This window comes from Cynocephalus volans, chromosome 4 (genome assembly GCF_027409185.1).
Source record: "Cynocephalus volans isolate mCynVol1 chromosome 4, mCynVol1.pri, whole genome shotgun sequence".
In the NCBI taxonomy this organism is placed as follows: domain Eukaryota; kingdom Metazoa; phylum Chordata; class Mammalia; order Dermoptera; family Cynocephalidae; genus Cynocephalus; species Cynocephalus volans.
The window spans coordinates 98,994,382-99,015,658 of NC_084463.1; the positions used below are offsets into that span (position 1 = coordinate 98,994,382).

A 21,277-nucleotide genomic window follows, 5' to 3' on the forward strand; every position below is an offset into this window, starting at 1 on the left:
CTATCACTTCCGAGATTTGGTTGTGAAGGATGAGACTTCTGCCTTGCTCATGCTCTCTGCTCTTCACACACTGGCTCTTCTTGCACACTCTCTGAGGAAGCTGGCTGTCATATTGTGAGCTATCCTACAGCTAGGCCCACGTGGCAAGGAACTGAGAGTGGCCTCTGGTCAACAGCCACCGAGGAAGTGAATCCTGCTGACAACTACATGAATGGCCTTGGAAGTGGATCCTTCCTCGGCTGAACTGTGAGACAACTGCAGCCTTGTAGAAGACCCTAAGCAGAGGCCCCAGCAAAGCCTTGACTCCTGTGTCTGAGAACTGTAAGATAACACATATTGTCTGAAGCCACTAAGCATTGAGTAATCTGTTACACAGCAAGAGATAACTTAAACACTACAGCAGGGCCATGTGGACCTAAGAAGCAGGGCGGGCAGAGGGCATGGTGGCAGCTCAGTGGGGCTGTGGTCGGCCCCAAGTGTCAGTGGCAGGATGAAAATACAGTCCAGGAATAACTCATAGAGGATTCTCATTTATTTGTCTAGGAATATACAAAATATTGACATGGTACAATGATCTCATCAAGAGAAAACAGAACACACAGAGGGGCTAAGTTTCCTCCTTGGCCCCAACCCCCTCAGAAAGGCACAAATATGTGAGGCTTGGGCTTGGGGGTCTCCTGTCCTGGAACCAGTCTGCTGCTCAGAAGGCCAGGCACCTCTGTGAACAGAAGAGGGACCCCTTCCTCACACCCAGACTTGAAGGTGTGGGTTAGGCAAACCGAGGCCACTGGGAAGTATGTGATTCTGGCCAAGGCTGAGTCTTCACTGAGTCCATGCCATCAGCTTCCTGAGGAAAACCAGTTTCTCCAATAGAACATGGTGTCCGGATGACCCAAGAGATGGTGCACCTGGGTCAGTCCTGTTTCCCTGAATGGTATCACTGCCACCCCATCCTTGTCCTGGAGGCCAGTCCAAGCTCAGATTTGAGAGACTTGGGTGAGCTAAGAGTGGCAGAAAGGAGAATAGGGCTGGAGCATTCCAGATGCTCACCACTGCACTCACAAACTTGGGACAACTGTGCCCTCTGACCCTTCCCCTGGGCAAGAGGGACTAGTCCTGCAGTCAAATGTGGGGTAGTGGGAATAGAAGCGTTTACATCAGAAGTGGCTTCTGCCTTTCATCCTCAGCGACAACAAGCAAATAATCTAACTGGCCTCAGTCACAAATAGCTGTCCTTCTTCCCCAATTAAGCAGGACTGAGATTGCTCTGACATTTTGAGAAGGGAAGAAGAGGGGTTGTTGAGAAACCATAAAGGCCCAGATGCGTTAGCCACCACCTAGAACAGGACAAACTAGAAGTGAAAAAGCTTGAAATATTAACTTTTTCCTTCTTAAAAAAGACCTAACATTGTAATGGTTTAACAAAAGTATTATAATTTTCTTTTAAATAACCCACAGACACCCATGACACTTCCAAATTTACAGAACAAAAAGCACTGGGAGAACTTGGTAGAAAATGAATTGCAGCTGCTTCCTTCTGGGAGCTGGCCCCGAGGGCTGGCTCAGTTCACCTCCAGGACCTCGGTCTCCGGGAGGCCGAACTTGGTCTTGTGTTTGTCGAAGAGCTTTACCAGGGCCTCCATGTACATAGCGTGGTACAGGTCGATGTCCTGCTGGGTCGGGTGCTCCAGCTTGGGGATGGTGATGGGCTCACCCACTGCAGGGATGGAGCAGAGGCCTCTGGTTAGTCGATGTCATTCCCCCAACCCTGGGCATCCACCGTGATGCGGATGGCAGCCACTGTGCTAGGAACTATGCTGAATGCTGCTTCATGTGCTTCATCTCAGGTTGTTGCTCCTTGTACAGATGAGAAGACTGAGGCCCAGGAGCATGGGAAGGGACACTCCCAAGGCCACAGCCCACTAAGCAGCAGATGGGATCAAGACTGGCTGAACCCATTGCATTCTGCTCGGAGTTCCTGTGAGAGTTGAGGGAGCAGTAAAAGTCTTGCTTTTGCTATACTCTGGGCCAGCCATTTTGCCTCTCTGAGCCTCAGTTTCCTCATTTGTCGTATGAGGATCCTTTCTCATATGGCTTTTCTGAGGATTCCATGAAGAACATGTTTTGAAAAGTGTGGTAAGGGCAGGAGAAGGAGGACGAGAACATTTGTACATCTATGCATTGTTTTATTTTCTTTTCCTGCTTCATGTCCATATCCAATCCATCCCTAAGTTCTGCTAATGATGTTTCTGAAATTTCTCCCCAAATCGTGCATTTCTCTTCCATCTCCACTTCCACTCTCTTGGTCTAAGCCACTGGCTATCACAAAAGCCTACCTAGTCTTGTAGCTCCCATTTTTTTGCCCCTTCTAATCCATTTTCTATCCAGCAGGCCCAAAGATCACTTTATCGTGCTTTAAAATCTGAACTTCCCCTCCAAACACCCTCAAGTATCTTTCCATTCTCAAGGTGAAGAGCAGACTCCTTCACACCGCCCACAGGACCTGTCCACTCTGCAGCCATACCTGTGCATGGAAGTGTTCCTGCTGCCCTCACTGCTGCTTTGTGTCTTTCCAAAAGTACAAAGCAAAACACCTGGCACTGATAACTCAGAGTATCTGTGTGTCAGAGTATCTTCAAGTCCACTGCTCAGGGCCTGCATGCTCCTATGTGATCTCTAGCCTGTGACCTATTAACACACCCATACCTACAATATGTAGTTCTTTGGAATCCTCTACATTGTCCCAAATACACCAAAAACAACACAGCTTAGGACCAAATTCAGCCAGTTTTTTGCTACCCTTCTCACAGGTCTATGCTCTAGTCATATGGATTTTTTTTCTTTCTGTTCCTCAAAAATCTACACGATCTTCTTTCTGCAACTTCACATAGGCTATTGTTTCTGAAAAAACGTCACTTCCCTCTTTTGCCGGATTAATTCCTATTTAGCTAGCAGTGTAAGAATCACCTCTGTGGGGTCCACTATGACCCCCTACAGAATCTGCACACCACTGTCCATCTTTGCTGTAATACAGTCTTCTCTGCTGGACTAGCAGGTGCTGCAAACCCAGAGACTGCAGGTCTTGTCTCCCCATCTGTCATGGTGCTTGGCTCATGGAAGTGGATCTCTTCCCCCATCCACCCACTCCACTGGTCTCTCCCATCAGTACCTAACACATCGAAGTCCCCATGGCTAAGAGCCAGGGAGCCTGCACTGGAATTCTGACTCTACGGCTGACTAGTTGTGTAGCACCCTGTGCTCAGAACAGCCCTTGGTCTGCGGGATGAAGGCTCACCAACAGTGGTGATGGGCTTGGAGTAGGGCAACAGCCCCCAGGTGTCAGAGGAGAAGAGGCCTCGGCCATGGAAGACACACGGAGCAAAGCCGATGTACTTCTGGAACTTCTTCTGGACCCATCGGCCCCAGGAGCCCTCCTGGAAGATCACCTGCTTGTATACCTCATTCTCCCCAAAGGAGTAAATAGGAACCAGGTCGGCTCTAGAAAGGAAAGGCCAGGGTCTAAAGTCAATCACTGGCTTTAGTTCCTACTGGCCCTGTACACCAGCCAAGCTCCCACCTCTTCCCATGGCTGTACCAGAATCACCTGGGGGTCCCCAGCTCCCATGTTCCCCACTACCAGATTCTGCCCACGTGTTAGTGACTGGAGAGCACCTTGGGGCTTTGGGCCCATCAGGCAAAGGGAAGGATGGGCGCCCTGCTCTGGAATGCCTGTTCTTCACCCTTATCCTTCAGGGCCTGCCTCTGCTTGGAGGTTCTCCCTGTCCCACCCCCAGCCCAGGCCTCTCTCAGCCCTGGACTCATCCCCAGATCACAGCCTCAGCACACTGTGTTGTCACTCTATGTCTCTCTTCCCTCCCCTGCCATTGGTGCTCCCTGAAGGCAGGGACTGGGTCTGATTTGACTGTGTCCCTAGGGGCTGGCCTAGGTACCAGCCCTGCAAAGAGGCCTCTTCTCCCAAAGCCTGAGGTAAGGTCCTGAGGGCACAGAGAGGAAAGTGGATGTTCTCTGGCCCTACTCCAGGCTTTGTGGGCCTCAATGGCATAGCGTAGTGCCTTCCCTAAACTCATATATGACTGCAGGCCGCCCCTCTCCCACGCTCACCTATGGCTCTGCTAGAGGACTGTCACCCCAGGACCTTCCTCCTGGGGTCATCCAAAGCCCAGATATGGGAGGACAGCAGGCGACCTTGAATCCAAACAGCTTGGCTCTGCATCTACTATGTGTCCCTGACTGGGTCACTGAGCCTCACTCAGTTTTCTCCAATGAGAAATAAGGATGTCATTACCTGCTGTGTTGCTGAGGAATTGAAGAGGACTGTAGAAGTGGATGTGCTTTGTCAAATGGAATGTGCTGAACAGGTGGCCACACAGACTGTGCCCTTTCCAGGACGGGTTACAGAAATCTAAGCTGCCCAGCTCCTCTCTTCCTGTACTCAGGGTCACCTCTCCAAAAGCCTTCCCTGATGTTTCTAGCCATGCCACCCTCCTCCCTGGCCTCTTGCTCTCCTAGCAACATGACACATTTTGGCTCTAGGTGGTCAGTCTTTACACAGTCCCACACACAAGCCTGGCCTCTTAGCCTACCTGTAACAGCCCAGAGGCCACAGGTTACATCTTTGCCCCCCCCCCCCCCGAGACATGCAGCCCACACCTGGGCGAACTTGGCTCAAACCATGCAGCCTGGGCTCCAATCTCCCCTCCCCTTTTGTGCTTTCCTAGGGTCTGGGTCTTGCCTCCAGAGGCCAAGGAGCCTGCTGCCCTGAGATGAGGAAAGCACTGGGTGCGCACGTGTGCACATGCGTGTTTGTGCAGGGAGACACTTACCCGTGGCGCAGAGCCAGTTTCACAAAGCCCTTGCGGTTCCGCAGGGTGACCACATTCTTGCCAGGCATGGAGCTCAGGGACTCAGCTGCACCCCCGACTACAATGATGATGGCATTGCCACTCCCATTCTTTGAAAGCAAGTAATCTATGGTGTCCCGGTTGACAGGGCAGATGCCTGGGGTGAGGAGAGATGTACAGTCAGGGTTGCTCACAGATGCACTGCCCACCCCCTGCACATGGTCAAGTGTAAAACAGAAAGCCCTGGACTTGGCCTAACCCACCCACTTAGAAGTAGTATGGCCCTGCATAAGATATTCATTTTCTGGGAACTTTTCTCACCTTACTTATCTGTAAAATGGGGATAATGATGCAAGGTTGGTTTGGGAATTCATTCATTTGGCAAACATTCCTTGTGGTCCTAACTCTACCAGGCTGGTACTAGGTGCTGGGATCCCAACAAATCAGGCAGATGGGGGTCACAAGCAGTGGAAAAGGACAGTGCCATGGACAATGATCAGGTTGTACGGAGGGCAACACAGGGCTGGAGTGCCCAGAAAAGGAGGTCCGAGGAGGCTTCCTAGGGAAGACGTTATCTAAGATGGATCCTGAGGACAGTATGGACAGCTCTCCTGCTCAACCCTGACCCACCATCTCTGCAGGAAATTGCATCTCCCAGCACAGGACCAGCACCATGGAATGGTGTGTCAGTTCCCTGCATCACCCTGCTCAGTGGAGAGGCTCAGGCCTTCACAGGGGAGGCCAGCAGAGGTAGGCAGAGGTGGATTCTCACCTCCAGACATCAGGTACTCTCTTAGCACTGGTATCCGGAAGTTGCCAGCCAGTGTGGCCAGGTAGGGCCTTATGCCAGGAAACTTCTTGCTCACTTCTGTGGCCTCTGTGCTGAAGTTGCAGAAGGCACCCAGGCTCATGATGCCATGGGGGTGGTATCCAAAGATATAGTTCCTGGTGGTCAGCAGGTTGTGTGTCTTTACTAGCTGCAAGGAAAGCCTTGGGTCAGAGAAAACTGGCTGGGAAGGGGGTACTGGGGCATGCCCAGAAGGTAGAGGAGGGACCCATGTGCCATATCCCCTGGGACTCTGTGGGCCCAAAGGACTGTACTGCCTCTCCAAACCTGACCTCAGATTCATCACTGGGGCCACAGTGCCAGTACTTGGCAGTCACTATTTGGACTGCAAGTTCCCAGGAAGGAGGTGGGAACTTTTCTCTCTTATTCCTTAGGCAAACACACATGAGTGCAAATGCACTCTGTCAGCCTCCTGCTTTCTGTGCCTCTGCGCCCACCCTCCTCCCCAAAACCAGAGTGACTGTTCTAAAACCCAACTCTAACCCTTGTCACTGTCAGACTAAAGAGGGGTGTCCAGCTTCCATCAACTTAAAGTCCAAGTTCCTTAGTTGGGCAATCAAGGCCTTGGCTGCAAACTCTGCCCCACCATCAGTGTCCTCAGCCTGTGAGCTCCTCAGAGGTAGGGTCTATCTGGCCCCTGTGACCTGAAGCCTCCTCAGTGCCTCACAAAATGAACTGTGCAGCCCACCTCCTACTCCCCTGGCCCAGAGAAGAGACAGTGCAGCTGGCCTGAACGGAAATTTCTTGCCAGGTAGCCAGGCTCAGCTCAGGTTCTGAGGCAGGAATGACAGGACAGGGCAGACGACCGCTGTTGTGCCAGCCAGCCCTGGGGGTGGAGTGGAGGAGGAGGAGGTTAGCTGTACGCGGCTGCAGCTGATGACTTGATCTGTGGTCTTATCAACAAAGCTGTCCTGGGATGTTCCAAAGGGTGATTGGCTTCTCAGGACCCACCCCCTGCCCTGAGGCTGGTGGCTTAGAGGGTGAGGTGGTACAAAGTTCCCCTGAATCCTGAGCAGTAAGAGGCAATGAGCATGAGACACCTACCTAGCATTACAAGGAAAATGATGGAGGTGGAGGGTACTGAGAGAGATGGAGAGTAAGAGCATGTTTATAAAGCATCCCTTTCTTTCTGATTAGAAAAATGATACTCATAGAGAATTTTTAAAATGTAAGAAAGTAAAAAAAATAAATAAACACCTACAAAACCTCCATCCAGATAAACCATCCTGACAGAGTCCTTTTTCTACTCAAATATATATATGCTCTTTTTTTAAAAAACCACGAAATTGAGGTTATATGGTTGATTTCCTTTTTATCTCATTTTCTACCAAATATATTCTAGTTATTTGTCTTTATCAAAATTTCTCAGTAACATGTCTTTTCACAGCTGCATTATTCTATCATACAGCCATGCTACATGTAATAGCACTGACTCAAAACCCGAATGACGGACATTTTAAAAGCTTCCAAATTCCCCCCTTAGAAATAATGCTTCAAAAAAAAAAAAAAAAAGAAAGAAAGAAAGAAAAGAAATAATGCTTCAATAAATACCTTATCTTTATCCACATATCTGATTGTTTTCATGAGACAAACTTCTAGAAATACAATTTCTGTGTCAAAGGGTAGGAACATGTTGGTATTTCTGGCTGCCCCGCCTGGACAGAGGTGGCACCAATAACATTTCAACCTGAGTGCTTGAAAGTGCCCCTTCTTTGCACTGATGCCAGCTAGAAGCACAGTCACTGGATATCAGCAGAATATCGAGAGCCTAGGTTTTCATGACTCCAGATCTGGGAACCTCCTGGCTAAGTGAAGTACCTTGTGCTCAGTTTTGGGAGAGGGGGTGCTGGTGGCTGGCCTCGGAAAACTGAAGTCCAAATCTTCAGGCGACAGGGGCCTGATGGGGCTAGAACAAGGTGGCTGGCACCATTCTTAGCTCTGTGACTGCCAGTATGTGTAAATCTGAGCAAGACTCTTGCAGTTTCACCCTATTGCCTGGAACATTTGTACTCTTTCTCCCACTTTGTCTTTGCAAGCAGAGTAAAGCTACTTGAAAACCCAACCAACTCTCAGCTGTCCACCACATAAATGCAGGACAGTAGCCACCTAATCCATGGCTAATGGTGGTGTGAGCAGCAAGGGGATCTTAGAGGAGTCTGGTTTAGAAGAGCTTTGTAAGGTGGTTGTTCTGATGTTTTATCTAAAGAGTAGGTCTGCCCACCAAGTGAGCTCTGCATAAAAACGGAATTAAAGAGCACCTTGTGCCAGGTTCCACAGAAAAGAAAGGCACTGATGTAAGAGGCAAGGCAGCCAGTAGTGGGCTTGAAATTTGCTCCTGAGCTGATGGCCAGCCCTGGGCCTGTCCCCATAACCAGGAACCCAAAGTGCAGAATGGGCTGGCAGAACCCTGAAGATCTAGGCCATTCCTTGGATGACAAGGTAGAGACCAAGGCCTAGACAAAGGAGTTGCAGCAAATCATCCTCCATGTCTAGACCAAGCTTCCTTACTGTGCTTTTCCCTGGGCTCCTGGGATGGAGATGTGTCACCTGGTGGGAACCAGCTTGCTCTTTAAAGCATTTCCTTGCTCCCCAGGGCTCTACTGATGGGACAGTTGGTTCAAAGAGGTGTTGTGCAGGTTAGTAGCCCTTGGGAGTACCCAGAAGAATGCAGGCATCTGACATAGCTTTGATTTGCCTTCACGTCACACTCCCCTCCTTTCAATGCTCAAAAGAATGTCCATTCTGGAAGGAGAAGGACACTGCTAATGAAGGCTCTGTTGACATACCTGCTCTCATGTCCCCTGTTACCCTGGATTCTAGTACTAATGCTGCCATGGACTTGCTATGTCACCTGGACAATTCCTTGCCCCGTACGTACTCAGTTTTCTCACCTCCAAAATGAGAGGATTGGGTCCTATGACACAACAAAATCCCAGCAACAAGAGCCTTGAATTCTTTGTGGCCAGAGAGATGGGGTCAGGAAAAGGGAGGAGAGGGAATCCTGACTCCAAGGAGCAGGAAGGTCCTGGGAAAACTGGGCTTAGGCTGGGGGTGGGCATAGGGAACTGGCACTGGGGCCACCCCCACAATACAGAATGCAGTGGAGGGATGTAGGTAGGATTACCAGGCCACCTCCCCCAGGCAGCACACCTGGATGCTTCAGTTGCTGACGCACAACAGCAAGCTTACACCATCCTGTGTCACACAGAGAACACTTGCACGTTCACACACACTGCCTCCGCTCCTCAGCCCCGCTGCCTTCTGCTGGGTTACCTCAGCAGCCAGGGTGTGCTGGCGCCGGGGTGCTGAGTGAGCTGGCCTGGCGGGTCTTTCCCTTGGAGAAAACCTTCAGGATTCTGCCAGAGTGATCCACAATCCACCTACATCACCCACAGGAATCAGGGCCTAGATGGCTCTGCCTCACCAGCCCAGCCCGCAGACCAGTCAGGGGGCCAGATGGAGCAGAGCCTAAAAACCAGACTGCACCACCATTTATCCTGTCAGGACCTCAGGGCTGGCCCCAGAGAAGACGGGTGCTTGGAATAGCACAGTGAGGGCCACAGGGCAACCAACAGTGTAGCAGGAAGGAGACCCAGAGACCAACTTGGTTTAAACTTGCTGCATATGGGGAGACTGTGTCCTGGAAGAGACAGCACCTTGCCTGGGTTATACTGGGCTTTGCTTGTCCCCATCCTCCAGGCCTGTGGGGAGCCTGAGTATCCGCCCAAGCTTAATTCTCATGGTACCGCTGCACAAAGAGGCAGTATGCCCAGGCTTTGAGGCAGGCCGGCATTTGGAATCTCAGCTCAACCCTGTATTACACCGTTCACCTTTGCTAATCTCTGACCCTGTTTCCTCTTCTGTAAAAAGGGGATAATGTTAATGTTTGCTTTACAGAGTTCTGTGAGGGTTAAAGGAGACTCCTTGGGAAAAGATACAGGCTCCAAGAAGGCTCCTAATAAATGGATATTCTCCCTCTCCTCACCACCTCCTCTACCCCAGGCTTCTTCTCAAACTCGGGTGCCTAAGCTCTGTTTTCTCTGCTTCTCAGTGTTATATATATTTTAAGGAAGAGTTCTAGGAGTGCCTCCTCCAGAAGCCTTCCAAACCACTGCACTACCATGGCTTCCTTATTTCACTGCACATCAACTTGTCTGGACCCTTATTCCCACAGCCATGACCCCCAGCAGCTGGCTGAGAGAAGTGACATTTCTGTAAGAACTTTGGAAAGAAAGAAAGCCTCTTACACATATTGCTTTAAGTTCTATCCCTAGTTCAGGCCAGATGACCTTGGACTACCTTAGTATTGCTCTTGATATATCACCTCTATTTTAAGTTATGCCCTTAATATTCACCGAAGGACAGACAAACAATGGCCATAATATATGCTATTATACTTACTCCTTTCATCACTCAGGCTCTTAGTGTATGAAGTATCTTTTAGCTTCAAATGCCAGAACAAGTCTTGTCTCCCCAAAGAACCGATAAGCTTCTTCCTTTCCAAAATCAAGAAGCTAACAACTATCAGGGCCGGCCCATGGCTCACTCAGGAGAGTGTGGTGCTGATAAAACCAAGGCCATGGGTTCGGATCCTATATAGGGATGGCCGGTTCGTTCACTGGCTGAGCGTGGTGCCGACACCACCAAGCCAAGGGTTAAGATCCCCTTACCAGTCATCTTTAAAAAAAAAAAAAAAAAAAAAAAAAAAAGCTAACAACTATCATGTTTCCCTTTTTGCCTTGACTGCCAGGAAGCTCAGAGCTAAATGTGCAGCTCACCTGCAGCACCTCTGTTGACTGAACACTAGTATTTTTCCCTCCCAAGTCTCGATTTTTCTCTCACCCCATATGGCATTAAATGTATACTAAATTCCCTCTAATCCTGCATAAAGCAGGGTGTAGTATGAATAGATGCTGATAGCGGAGATCCCACGATTCAACTCAGTTCACAGGGTCACTGTGGATGCATGGTGGGTTAAGTTCAGATTTCCCATTCATTCCCACCCTCCCAAGATAATACCCACAAGTCTTTACCTGGATGGGAAAATAGTCTCGAAAATAGCGCCACATAGCCCAGTTTCGGACCCACTTTGACCTCCTGCCACCTTCCAGGAAACAAAACACAATGTTGGGAAGAAGTAAGGGTGAGGGAATGTCTGGGCAAGGCAAACAAGACAGAGCCAGCTTGAAACTCTGAGGTAGGTGACTCTCACCCCATGTAGCATCTTTGCCCCTTCCCAATGGGCCCCTTCCCACATTCTTTACCTCATGTATGCAAACCCTAGATTGAGTAGTGAACTGCTTTCAGGACTAGGGGGGTGCCTTTTGAGGAGCTTTCAACCCCCAACCCAAAACCACACACTGGACTAGCCCAGTGCTTTTCACTAAGTAGGTGTTAAGTAAAAAGAGACAGCACTCATGATGTAGAACTCTGCTTCTGCAGGAGGGAGTGTCCCAAGGGCGAGGGAGTGGAGCAAGGGAGACCTCTGCTCTTACCTTTCTTGGGCGTGTTCCAGTCAAACACCAGCCACGTGAAGTAGAGCACAGAGATGAGCCAGCAATCAGTGCAGAACATGTACATGAGGATGACACTGCAGGCCATTCCTGGGGGCAGGCGGTGGGGAAGATGTCCACAGGTCAGGCCCTGTCCTCCCTGGCTGGGCCTTAATCTCCCCTCCAGGCAGTAGTAGAGTGAGTGTTTACTGTGTCACTAAGCTAGGCACAGCTGGAGCCACAGGTATGGGGCCCATGGCCCCAGCTCCTGAGAAATGGTTAAGGTAAAGCTCAGCCTGGGGAGGGGCAGGCTCATGGGACACAGCCTCATCTCCTAGATCCTGTCGGGCTGTCCTGGCATTGAGGGACACCTGGGCTCCATAGTATCTGGGCAGTAGCACCAGAGGAGGCAGACTTCAGCTTCTTGAGAAACTGTTCTTACTGTCCCCTCTTTGCACAGTCCTACACCAGTGCCCAGCACAGTAACTGTGGATAAGGGAGGGAACACCTACCAAGTGCCTCTACATCTCAAGCCTCGAGCTGAGCCACTGTCACAAGTGTGACACAGGATAAATTTTACCCCATTTTAGAGATCAGAATGCTGAGGCCCAAGGGAGAGGTAACTTGCCCAAGGTCACCCAGCAGGACAGTGGCAGAACCAGGATTCAAATTCAGGTCTGACTCTGAAGTCTATGCTCTGCGCCAGGCTTTAGAAGTTCACCAAAACTGAGAAGTCCTAGACTGTCACTGGAGGGACCTGAGAGAGAGGAGTCCTCCCCCAGAAGGAGGGAAAACCCCCTTCCAGCATAACGGAGGGCCAGATAGTCCCAGGCTAAAGCTTGCAGCCCATCAGCCTCCCTCTCCTCAAAAACTGCAGAAAGACAATCAGAAAACTCCTAGGGGCCAGCTGCCATTGTTCACTGTGTTCTGGGTTTGCTGGCTGTAAGGCTGAATAACCCAGCATAGAGGGAAGGAAGGCTCATGCCAAGCATGGTTTATCTTGTGGCTCACCCCTAGATCCCCTCGTCACATCAGGGCTTCTCTCTCTCCAATTTTCACCCAGCCTTCAAGGCCTAGCTCAGACCTCATCGCTCCAAGAAGTGTTCCCCAATATCATACATCCTACATGGATCTGTCACCTCTGAATTTCCCACACTAGGGGGCCCACATCTTCTCTGTCCCTTGGCACTCAGTACAAGACCAGGGGGCAGCAGGTACTCATGCTTAGTAGAAGAAGCGCAGCACCCCATCCACTGCCCAGGGAGGGAGGCTAACCCTTGCTGTATGCCCACTTTCTGCTGGGCACTGAGTGGGGCATGGCTCTCTAGGGCTGCCTGGCTCTGGAATTCTAGGATCTCTTCTTCCCACCATGCTGAGCCTGCTCTGGTTTCCTGTAGGTGAGGACAGGACCAGATGCAGACTCTCTACGAGCCTAAGGGCAGGGAAACGGTGGCCCCTTGCCATCCCCAATCCAGTCCTGAGTCAGCCTTTTCTCAGAATAGCTAAAAACAGGGTACAACTATCTTGGGAGAGGCAGTGAACACAGAGTGATCAGGTGTCCAGTTTTTCAGGACCAGCTTAGGAGTGTAACATGACAGATAGGGAAGATGAGTCTGTCTCGAGGGAAGCATTTGCAGCCTACTAAAAGCCTGTTAAAGGTAATCTGTGAAGTACTTAAAGCAGCTTGGTAAACAGCTATGCATCTAAGTTAAGGCTGCTTACAAAGTCACACTGTTCAGCAGTTTGCTACAGGTCCCTGGAAAAGTCTGGGGGCCCAGGAAGAGATCTGTCACAGGGGCGGAGTCACCATATAGAGCCTTCACTAGAGCAATGTCGAGCAGAAATGTTGGATCAGAGTTGCAGCACAGAAACCCCATCAGTACCATGTCTAATGGAGATCCCAGGCCTGTGGAGCTACCAGAGTGGAACAAGAGGCTGGGAGAGCTGATGTGTGACTTGAAACCAGGAAGACATAGGAGTGGAGTTGCCCAAGGACTCGGGGACCCAACCCCAACACCAGCGTGCAGAGGAGGTGGAACATGGAGTCGAGGTACATGATTTGCCAGCTTTGAGATTCAACGTCTGCCCTGCTGGGTTTCAGACTTGTTTGGGACCTGTTACCCCTTTCTTTTGGCCTATTTCTCTCTTTTGGAACGGGAATATGTACCCTATGCTTGTCTCACCATTGTATCTTTGAAGTAGATAACTTGTTTTGAATATCACAGATGGGACTTTGAACTTTAGACTTTTGAATTGAAACAAGTTAAGACTTTGGGGGTGGAATGAATGTATTTGTATGTGAAAAGGACATGAGTTTTGGTGGTCTAGGTGCAGAATGTAGTGGATTGAATTATGTCCCCTCAAAACTACTGAAGCTTGAATTGTGTTCCAAGTTTTATGTATTAGAAATTTGGCTCCCACTGTGACTGTTAAGAGGGTAGGAAATCCTATTATGGTAACTGAAAGGTGGAGCCTTGAAGAGGTGATTGGATTGTAAGACCGTACTATAGTGAATGGATTAAAAATGGTGGTCAGGGGTGTGATTCTGAGGGGTTTAAAAGAAGAAGAGAGTCTGTCTTTCTCTGCTCTCTCTGCTTCCACCATCTTGCAATGTAAGACCCCTGGGTCACCATTGCCACCACCAGATAGACTTTGGACTTCCCAGCCTCAGAAACTGTAAGCAATAAATGTCATTTTTCTTTATAAATCACCCAGTTTCAGGTATTTTGTTATAAGCAACATAAATGGACTAATACAGTCACCTTTCTTTGGCCTGGAAAAGGGACCACTCTAGCCCCCTATACTCCACAGATATTCAACCTCCTGTAAAGGCTAGGTGGATGCTTCAGGTGGGACTGGGTAGGGCCCATGAGGCTCAGGATAGGGACTGAGCAGCTTGGAAACATACCTGCCAGCAAACCCCAAACTCTCTGAGGGGTAGAGGAACCAGAAAGGGTGAGCCCCAGGCCCAGCTACCTAGAGGGCTGGACTCTCTGGGAGGGTGAGTATCCCTACCCACCTATCCCTACTCTGTTGCTAAGGCAGCCTGGAAGGAGGAGAAGAGAACTGACTGGGAGTCCAGAGACTGCATTCTAGTCCTAGCATCCTCAGTTGGGGACCTGCTCCCTCACCCGTGTGTATCTACAGCCCTCCCTCTCTGCACTCAGCATCTCCCTCTTCACCACCAGTCCCCCCCATTAGACTCCCTTCAGTAGACAGCCCTTGAGCTCCTTGGGAGCTGGAACCAGGTCAGATCAATCTCTAGCCCCAGCAACCAATACAGGTAAGGTTTATTGAGCAAAAGGATGAACTGAACCCACCAAATGACCTTCCTTTCTCAGAGCCTAATCCTTGTCCTCTGAATGACAGGCTCTCTTAGGTTAGGGGCTACAGGAGTAACCAAAGCCACCGGGCCCAGGAGATGCAAGCAATGTGTGCTTAAAACACCTTGCTTGCTCCACACATGGCAGGCTCAGGATCACCTTTCCACTTTGCCCCCTCCCCACACATCATGGTGGCCCACAAAGAAGACAGTGATACAAAACTCTGGAGCCCCAAGGACCGTGGTGGGGGGCAGTGTGTGGATGCTCATTGGCAGGAGAGGCAGGGGCGTGGCCCAGTGAAGAGCACGGACTCAGAAACCAAACGGACTCTGGGAGCCTTTGTCTTGCCACTTACTGGCCACAGCCTACCCCTGAATCTCAACTTCCTTACAGCATGTTGGGAAGATTAAATGAGATGATATGTGAACTTAACGCCCAGTTAAGTGTCTAGGGACTTGGATGTGGAAACAAGTGACATCTACATTTTCACTCATCTCTTATGGAAACTCAGCATTTCCTTTACTTACAAATCTAACAAACCACAGAAGTATTAGCAATACCTGTTGACATGTCACCAACATATAACAAAGGTATTTTTATATCATATTATAGCAGTTACAGATATCATGAAAAATCATTTCTTTTCATCACTACTTAGGAATTACAGTAATTATTACACCTACTGCTAGATCCTTTTATTTAATGTTATAATTTTTAAAAAATCACATTATATGTCTAATTAGGATTTTTAATGTGTAGATATTTATATTTCAATATCATTGGTTTCCTGTGAAATCCAATGTACTTTGTATTACACATTTAAGAATGCAGAGAAGGTCCACAGCCTTCACCAGATCGCCAGAGGACTGACTCCATGACACAAAAGCGGTGAATAGCCTCTGGAGCAGAGGGATGCCAGGGGTGCCACAGCAGCCTTTGCAATACTAGGGCAGCCTCTGCCAGCAGGTTTGGGAGGCAGTGGGAGGGAGCAGCTGGGGCTGCTCAGGGTAGTAATTAGCAGCACGGCAGACCTGCCTGTCCAAGCAGGCCTGGCTCCCACCTACACGAGGGCATTGAGAAGACACCGGGCCGGTTTCTAGGCTGTGGTTGGGCCTGATTAATTGTTAACCTACAGCCTGCGGCCAGTCCCCATTAAGTCCTGCGTGGGTTGGGGTTTTACACACTGCTCAGCTCCCCACCAGCCAAGCCCTGACCCACTAAGACAGAAGTAGTGATGGCTTCTGGGTGCAAGTGGAGCAAAGGGAGCTGGTGTAGCAGACTTGGCAGGGGTCTGGGAGGCCAGAGTCCCTGGCCTCTTGTCCTTGGTCCTACTACTTTCTTCTCACGTGTCCCCAATGGGTCCCTGATCTGAACAAGGAGGTTACACTGTGCTATCTACTCCAGGATTCTAATAAGTGGCGGAATGCAAGCCAAGTTGGGGGTTTGAGCCCTGAGGGAGCCGGTTTAATTAGCTCTGTACCCCAAACCAGTGTTTCTTTATCTTTTTGAGGCCATATATCCCTGTAAGAATCTGAAGACAGCTATGGCCCTTCTATCAAGAAAAAGGTGCATATACTCACATAAAATTTGGCATATAACTTTAGGGGTTCACGGACCCTCCCAAAGCCCACTGTTGGGACTAAAGGTGAAGGCTGGCTGTCTCAGCCTAGGCCCACTAATTCTGGGCTCCTTGGTAAGGTGGGCTCCATGGGGAATGCATGGGCTCCTGCTCAAATACCAACTCTGCCATTTAATGAGCTTCTCAGTCTCAGGTAGTCACTGAACCTCTGTGAGTTTCCATTTCCTCACCTGTGAAGTGGGGATTTGAGGAAAGACACGTCAAGGGCCTGGCGCACTGTAGGGGTTTGATAAATAGCACCCTTGTCTCCTCCTCTGCCCTGCAAATGTAGTCTCAGAGCATCCTGCTGGGAGGATGGCTGCTCAGTGCTGACATGGTAACCCCTGATGATCCCCCACGAGCCCAGACAGCTGTGAAGAGTGGGCCGCCCAGAGGGACTTGCTCACAGCTGACAGCATGCATTCCATGATGCTTTGCAGCAGGTCTGGCTGTCCTGATACGTGGGGAAGCTACCTGCTATGCTGAGGACACAGAGGCCTGGGGAAGGAGAGGCTTCTAGGAGAGTAGCAAGGGGTCTAGGCATGTCTTCTCCAAGATAATCCACATGGTCCTGACCCTGGCCTGGATGGCAACCCAGGGAGTGAGGGTATCTAGTTGGATCTGCAGAAGCAGCAACCAAAACACTGACATGGCAGTGTCAAGAGACAAAAGGAGCAGGCATTAGATGTTAAACAGCCGTGGAAGCAGCTGGGGAACGCGTTCAGCAGAGGGTGGGTGAGGCCTGGATGTGGGGTCTGAGGGCACTTTCCAAAAACAGCTCCCATATAATGGGGACCCACCATGATCAGGCCCTGTGCTGGATGCTCTTGTTCCTTATCTTCAGTTCCCACAAAATCCATGTGAAGTAGGCAGCATTTTCCTCACATTTGAAATGAAGAGACTAAGATTCAAAGAGTGAAGTAACCCATGTAAGGTCACAGAGCTTGTCTGTAGCAGAGTCAGGATTCCAGCCTGGCACCACACCACAATAAGGCAAAGCAACATACCTGCTGGAAAATGTGTGCTGGTGGGCAGGGTGGCATTGTTGGAAAGGCACAGACTTCGGAGGTCCTATAGACCTGGATTTAAATCTTTGTGACTTTGAGCAAGTTACCCCACACCTCTGAGACTTGGGGTTTCCCATCTGTAAAATGGGAACTATACCACTACCTCCCATTGAATTTCACTGAGTCCTCTTGCATGACTAGGGGGAGAGCACTTGATCTGGGACCCAAAAGGTGATGATTAAATGGGAGGATGCTGTCGAGCAGCTTGTGTAAGGACTGCTCTTACCCCTCACCCCTGCAGAACTGAGTCCCTGCTCTAACAGAGATTGGGGAGGTGGTCCTTGCCTGCCTATCTGCCTCCCTCTAAGCCCAAACTTACCCATCGTGAGAAAGGTCAGAACCCATTGTAGCACCGAGATGACTTGTAGCTGCTTTTCCACCTTAGACCTATTGAGCCAGGTGATGGAGAAGAGGTCCTGGAGGGCAAAGAGGATGCTGGAGCCAGTGCCTGCAGCAGAGGGGAAATGTCAGCATATGCCACCCTTCCCTCCAGTCTCAGGGTCCCCAACACCAACCACTTCCCACAGGTGCCTTCCTAGATGTGAGAGGAGCATGGTCCACAGAATCAGACAGACTTGGGTTCAGATTCTATTCCTGCCACCAAATGGCTTTGTAACTGTGGGCTGTTCACATGCTTCCCTGGGCCCCAGTTTCTATATGTACACAATGGGAAAGGGTCCTCCTCATAGGGTCACTCTGGGGACCAAAAGAGTTATCTAAAGAGGCTAGCTCGGGGGCTGGACCTTGGGGAGGCTCTCAATTACCAGGTCTCTTCCTACTCTCTGTTCCAAACTCCTGTTCTTCTTCTTTATCTGGATCTAGTACAAATATTTAATCTTTGCTATCTGTATCTGTGAGGCCAAGGACATAGGTTCAACATCCAATTTTCAGTGTTTTTTCCTCCATGTGTACTTTGAGCATCCCCAGTCCCTGCCCTGCCCCTCTTATCCCCAGGACTGACATTCCTTTTCCAAGGAGCACAGCCCATTTGCTCCTACTTCCAGCACCACCAATACTACCACCACTGCCACTGTCAGAGAGATTTACACTTTCAGCTTCAGCTCAGTGCCCAAAGCTTGGGGCCCAGAGAGAAGTCAGGTGGGAGCCTTTGCCCAGTGACCAGTGAGCTTCAGGCAGCCTGGATGACACTGAGGACTGTAATTATGTTCGCTACCAAGCAGGGGCCAAGCCTGGAAATGAGGACAAGATGTGCCTTTAATTGGTTCTGTGGCTGTGCCCCCAGGATGATGCCCTGGACTCCAGCAGCTGAAAGGCAGCGGGACCAGGAAGTCTGGTGACTGCAGGAATGGCAGCACTGAGAAGAACATGGATGAGGTTCCTAATCCATTCCCTATTCCTTCCAGCAGCTAGACGAAAGTAGTGGGCCACTTCAAACCCCCTCTTCTGCTGAGCCCCAGCTGCAAGTCCTTTCCTCAGCACATCTTCACTGAGCACCTATTGTGTGCTGGTCAAACATTCCTTCACGTATTGCAAAGCTCGAGCACAGATGATTTAGTCACAATCTTGTCCTTGAGGGTCTCATAACCTTTTAACCTTGCACATAAGCTGGGAGCAGGAAGCGAGAAGGGCTTAGAAACTTAAACTCAAGCATTTGCTGTTCTTCACAATCTGTGGAGCAATGGGGTCACAGTAGAGTTCAGAAAGGGATACACCTCTCCTCAGCTGAAAGTTAACAATTGCTTTGATTTTTAGGAGACAGATAGGAAATGCCAAGTCTCAAGGAGAACACACAGTCCTGTCCCCTTTAGGTCTGATGGATCAGAGGGAGGGGGCTTGATACAGCAGAAGCATCAGACCTGGGTACAAACCTTGGTTCTACCCACTATGTGACCCCAGGCAAGACCACAGGGCTCACTGTCATATTCCCAGTGCAGGGCACATACTGGGTGCTCAGAGGCATCTAATACAGGCATAACTGGAGTGGATGTGGCAGTATGTGAACTCACAAAAGAAAATAAAAAGGCTGGGCCACGAGCCATGACGGGGATTTGACTCAAAATTGCTCCTTCACCCCCTTTATAAAAATCCCAGCATTATAGGCCCTCCCCGCTCCAGACTTGCCCCACAACCCTTCCTGGAACCTGAGGGTACTCTGGGGTCATCTAGTATAGCCTATTGGACAGCCAGGGAGACTGAGGCCCAGAGAGGGGCATTGACTAGCCCAGGGTTACCCCAGCAGTTGGTGACGGAGCCAAGGCTAGAACCCAGAATTCTTGCCCCTGCTCAGGGCACCTCCCCTTTCCCATAGTAGCTGCTGAGTGCAACAGGCTCTGCCCAGGGGACATAGCGGGTCCAAGGGTAGGCTGTGCTTAGGGCCTAAACAGATGACTGAGACACAGTCTTATCACTCAGGGTCTCAAGCTTTCACCTTGGCCTACACATGGTGAGAAGGCCGGGTGAGGATATGAGAGTGGGAGGTGAGGTCCATATATAGGCCTGACCCCTGACCCGAGGGCTGGCTGGCTAAGTCATCTTCCAGCAGCTGGCTCTGCCTCCTGAGCTGTGCAGGATGAAGTGAAGGAGACTGGCTGCTAGGGGTAGGTGAACAGGTAAGTGAGTCCCTGCTCTATCTGGAACAGGCTAGGTGCCTTGGCTGGAGAAGACAAAATGTACTCTAGCACTTTCCTATTCAAAGTGTGGTCTGGGAATGGCAGCATCAGCATCACCTGTGACTGGTCAGAAATGCACAATCTCAGGTCCCAGGCTGGATCTACTAAATCAGCATCTGCATTTTAACATGACTCCCAGGTGATTAAGTTTGAGAAACACTACTATAAGTGCCCCAGTCCAAAGGCTCAGGGCAAGATTGGGGTCGGGGGAGGGAGTGGGCGGCCACCATCTTCTGCTGGGCAGGAAAGAGGGCGATGGTGAGCAGGACATCAAACATCTCACGCCTGTGCTTCCCACTACAGACACAACCCTGAGGCCAATGGTTTGGGCAGTGCTTAAGGAAAAGGTGCACTGGCAGTCATCTTATCTAGCCCCCTACCTTTGGGTTAGGGACAACCAACTATGGCTGTGGCGGCACTCCAGCTTGGGGGAGGAGTGTAGAAATTCCACATTGGTGACATATTCCCAGTTGAAGCAACCAAGACGACCTAAAAATTCTTCCTCATCCCTAATCCAAATCCCTCTGCTAAGCTTATTCGGTCTCTTACCAGTAGATAAGGTCAGAGTGCAGGAACCACAGACCATTTTTTTCAGCCCTCACCCCATTATACAGACCGGAAACAGATAGCCCAAGGGACTCTCACAAGCCCCACAGCAAGGTAGGCCAGAGCCCAGGCTTTTCCTACATGGCACATTCCGTTCTCATTCTGCTTTATCCAGCCCCAACTACCACCCACAGACTGTTCTGCCAACAAAGTGGGAAATGCAAAGGCTGCCGAAGAATGACAGGTGTTTCTGTGGGAGCTAGGGTGGGGGGCTGTCTGGGGAGGGGGGCTGCAATGCTGCATTACTCAGGCCCAGCTCACCCAGATAATTGCAGCCTGCTGACCACAGAGCCCAGCCCCAGGAACTGGCCCGTCCATAGATGCTGACCCCCAAGACTGCAGTGGAAGCTCCCAATGGACCTAAGAAATATTGAGTCACTGCTCCTCTACCTAGAAGGCCTCTCCTAGCTTTGCCCACCTGGTGATTCCCTGACAATGAGATAAAGCAGCATGTCCTCCAGGAAGCCTTTGGAGAAAGAAGGTTTTTCCTTCTCTGGGATTAAAAACTCTAAGGACCATGAAGCCTGGAACTGTCAGGGGCCCTCTTGTCACCCCATGGAGATAACCTGTTTGAAGATGAGGTCAGAATAGGTCAACACAATGGAGAAATAAGAGGGAGAAAGAGTCCTCCTTTTGGGATCCCATAGCCCCTTACCTTGTACTAACTTTGCAAGTTACAGGTTGATTCTCCCATCAGACTGGAAGCTGCCTGAGAAGGCCAGACCTGGGTCTTCCACATCTGGGTCTCCTATGCCCTGCCAGGGCCTGACCCTGAGTGGGCACTCAGAAAGGTTTGTTGAGCAAGAGGAAGAGCAGGTGTCTACGCTGGCCA

The 21,277-nt window shown here is 50.2% G+C and overlaps 1 protein-coding gene across 2 annotated transcripts in view; it reads right to left on the bottom strand.

The window, feature by feature from the left end:
• Positions 1–510: 510 nt before the first annotated feature.
• The window catches only part of DGAT2 (diacylglycerol O-acyltransferase 2), a 31,724-nt gene continuing 10,957 nt past the window's right edge, over positions 511–21,277 (bottom strand). For both annotated transcript variants that reach the window (XM_063093392.1, XM_063093391.1), the window contains exons 2-8: positions 17,529–17,657; positions 11,205–11,312; positions 10,743–10,813; positions 5,635–5,839; positions 4,845–5,019; positions 3,296–3,498; positions 511–1,717 (exon numbers count right to left, since the gene is read on the bottom strand). In XM_063093392.1, coding sequence (XP_062949462.1) covers positions 1,563–1,717; positions 3,296–3,498; positions 4,845–5,019; positions 5,635–5,839; positions 10,743–10,813; positions 11,205–11,312; positions 17,529–17,657 — 1,046 coding nt within the window. In that variant the 3' untranslated portion in view covers positions 511–1,562. The remainder of the gene's footprint in view (positions 1,718–3,295; positions 3,499–4,844; positions 5,020–5,634; positions 5,840–10,742; positions 10,814–11,204; positions 11,313–17,528; positions 17,658–21,277) is intronic.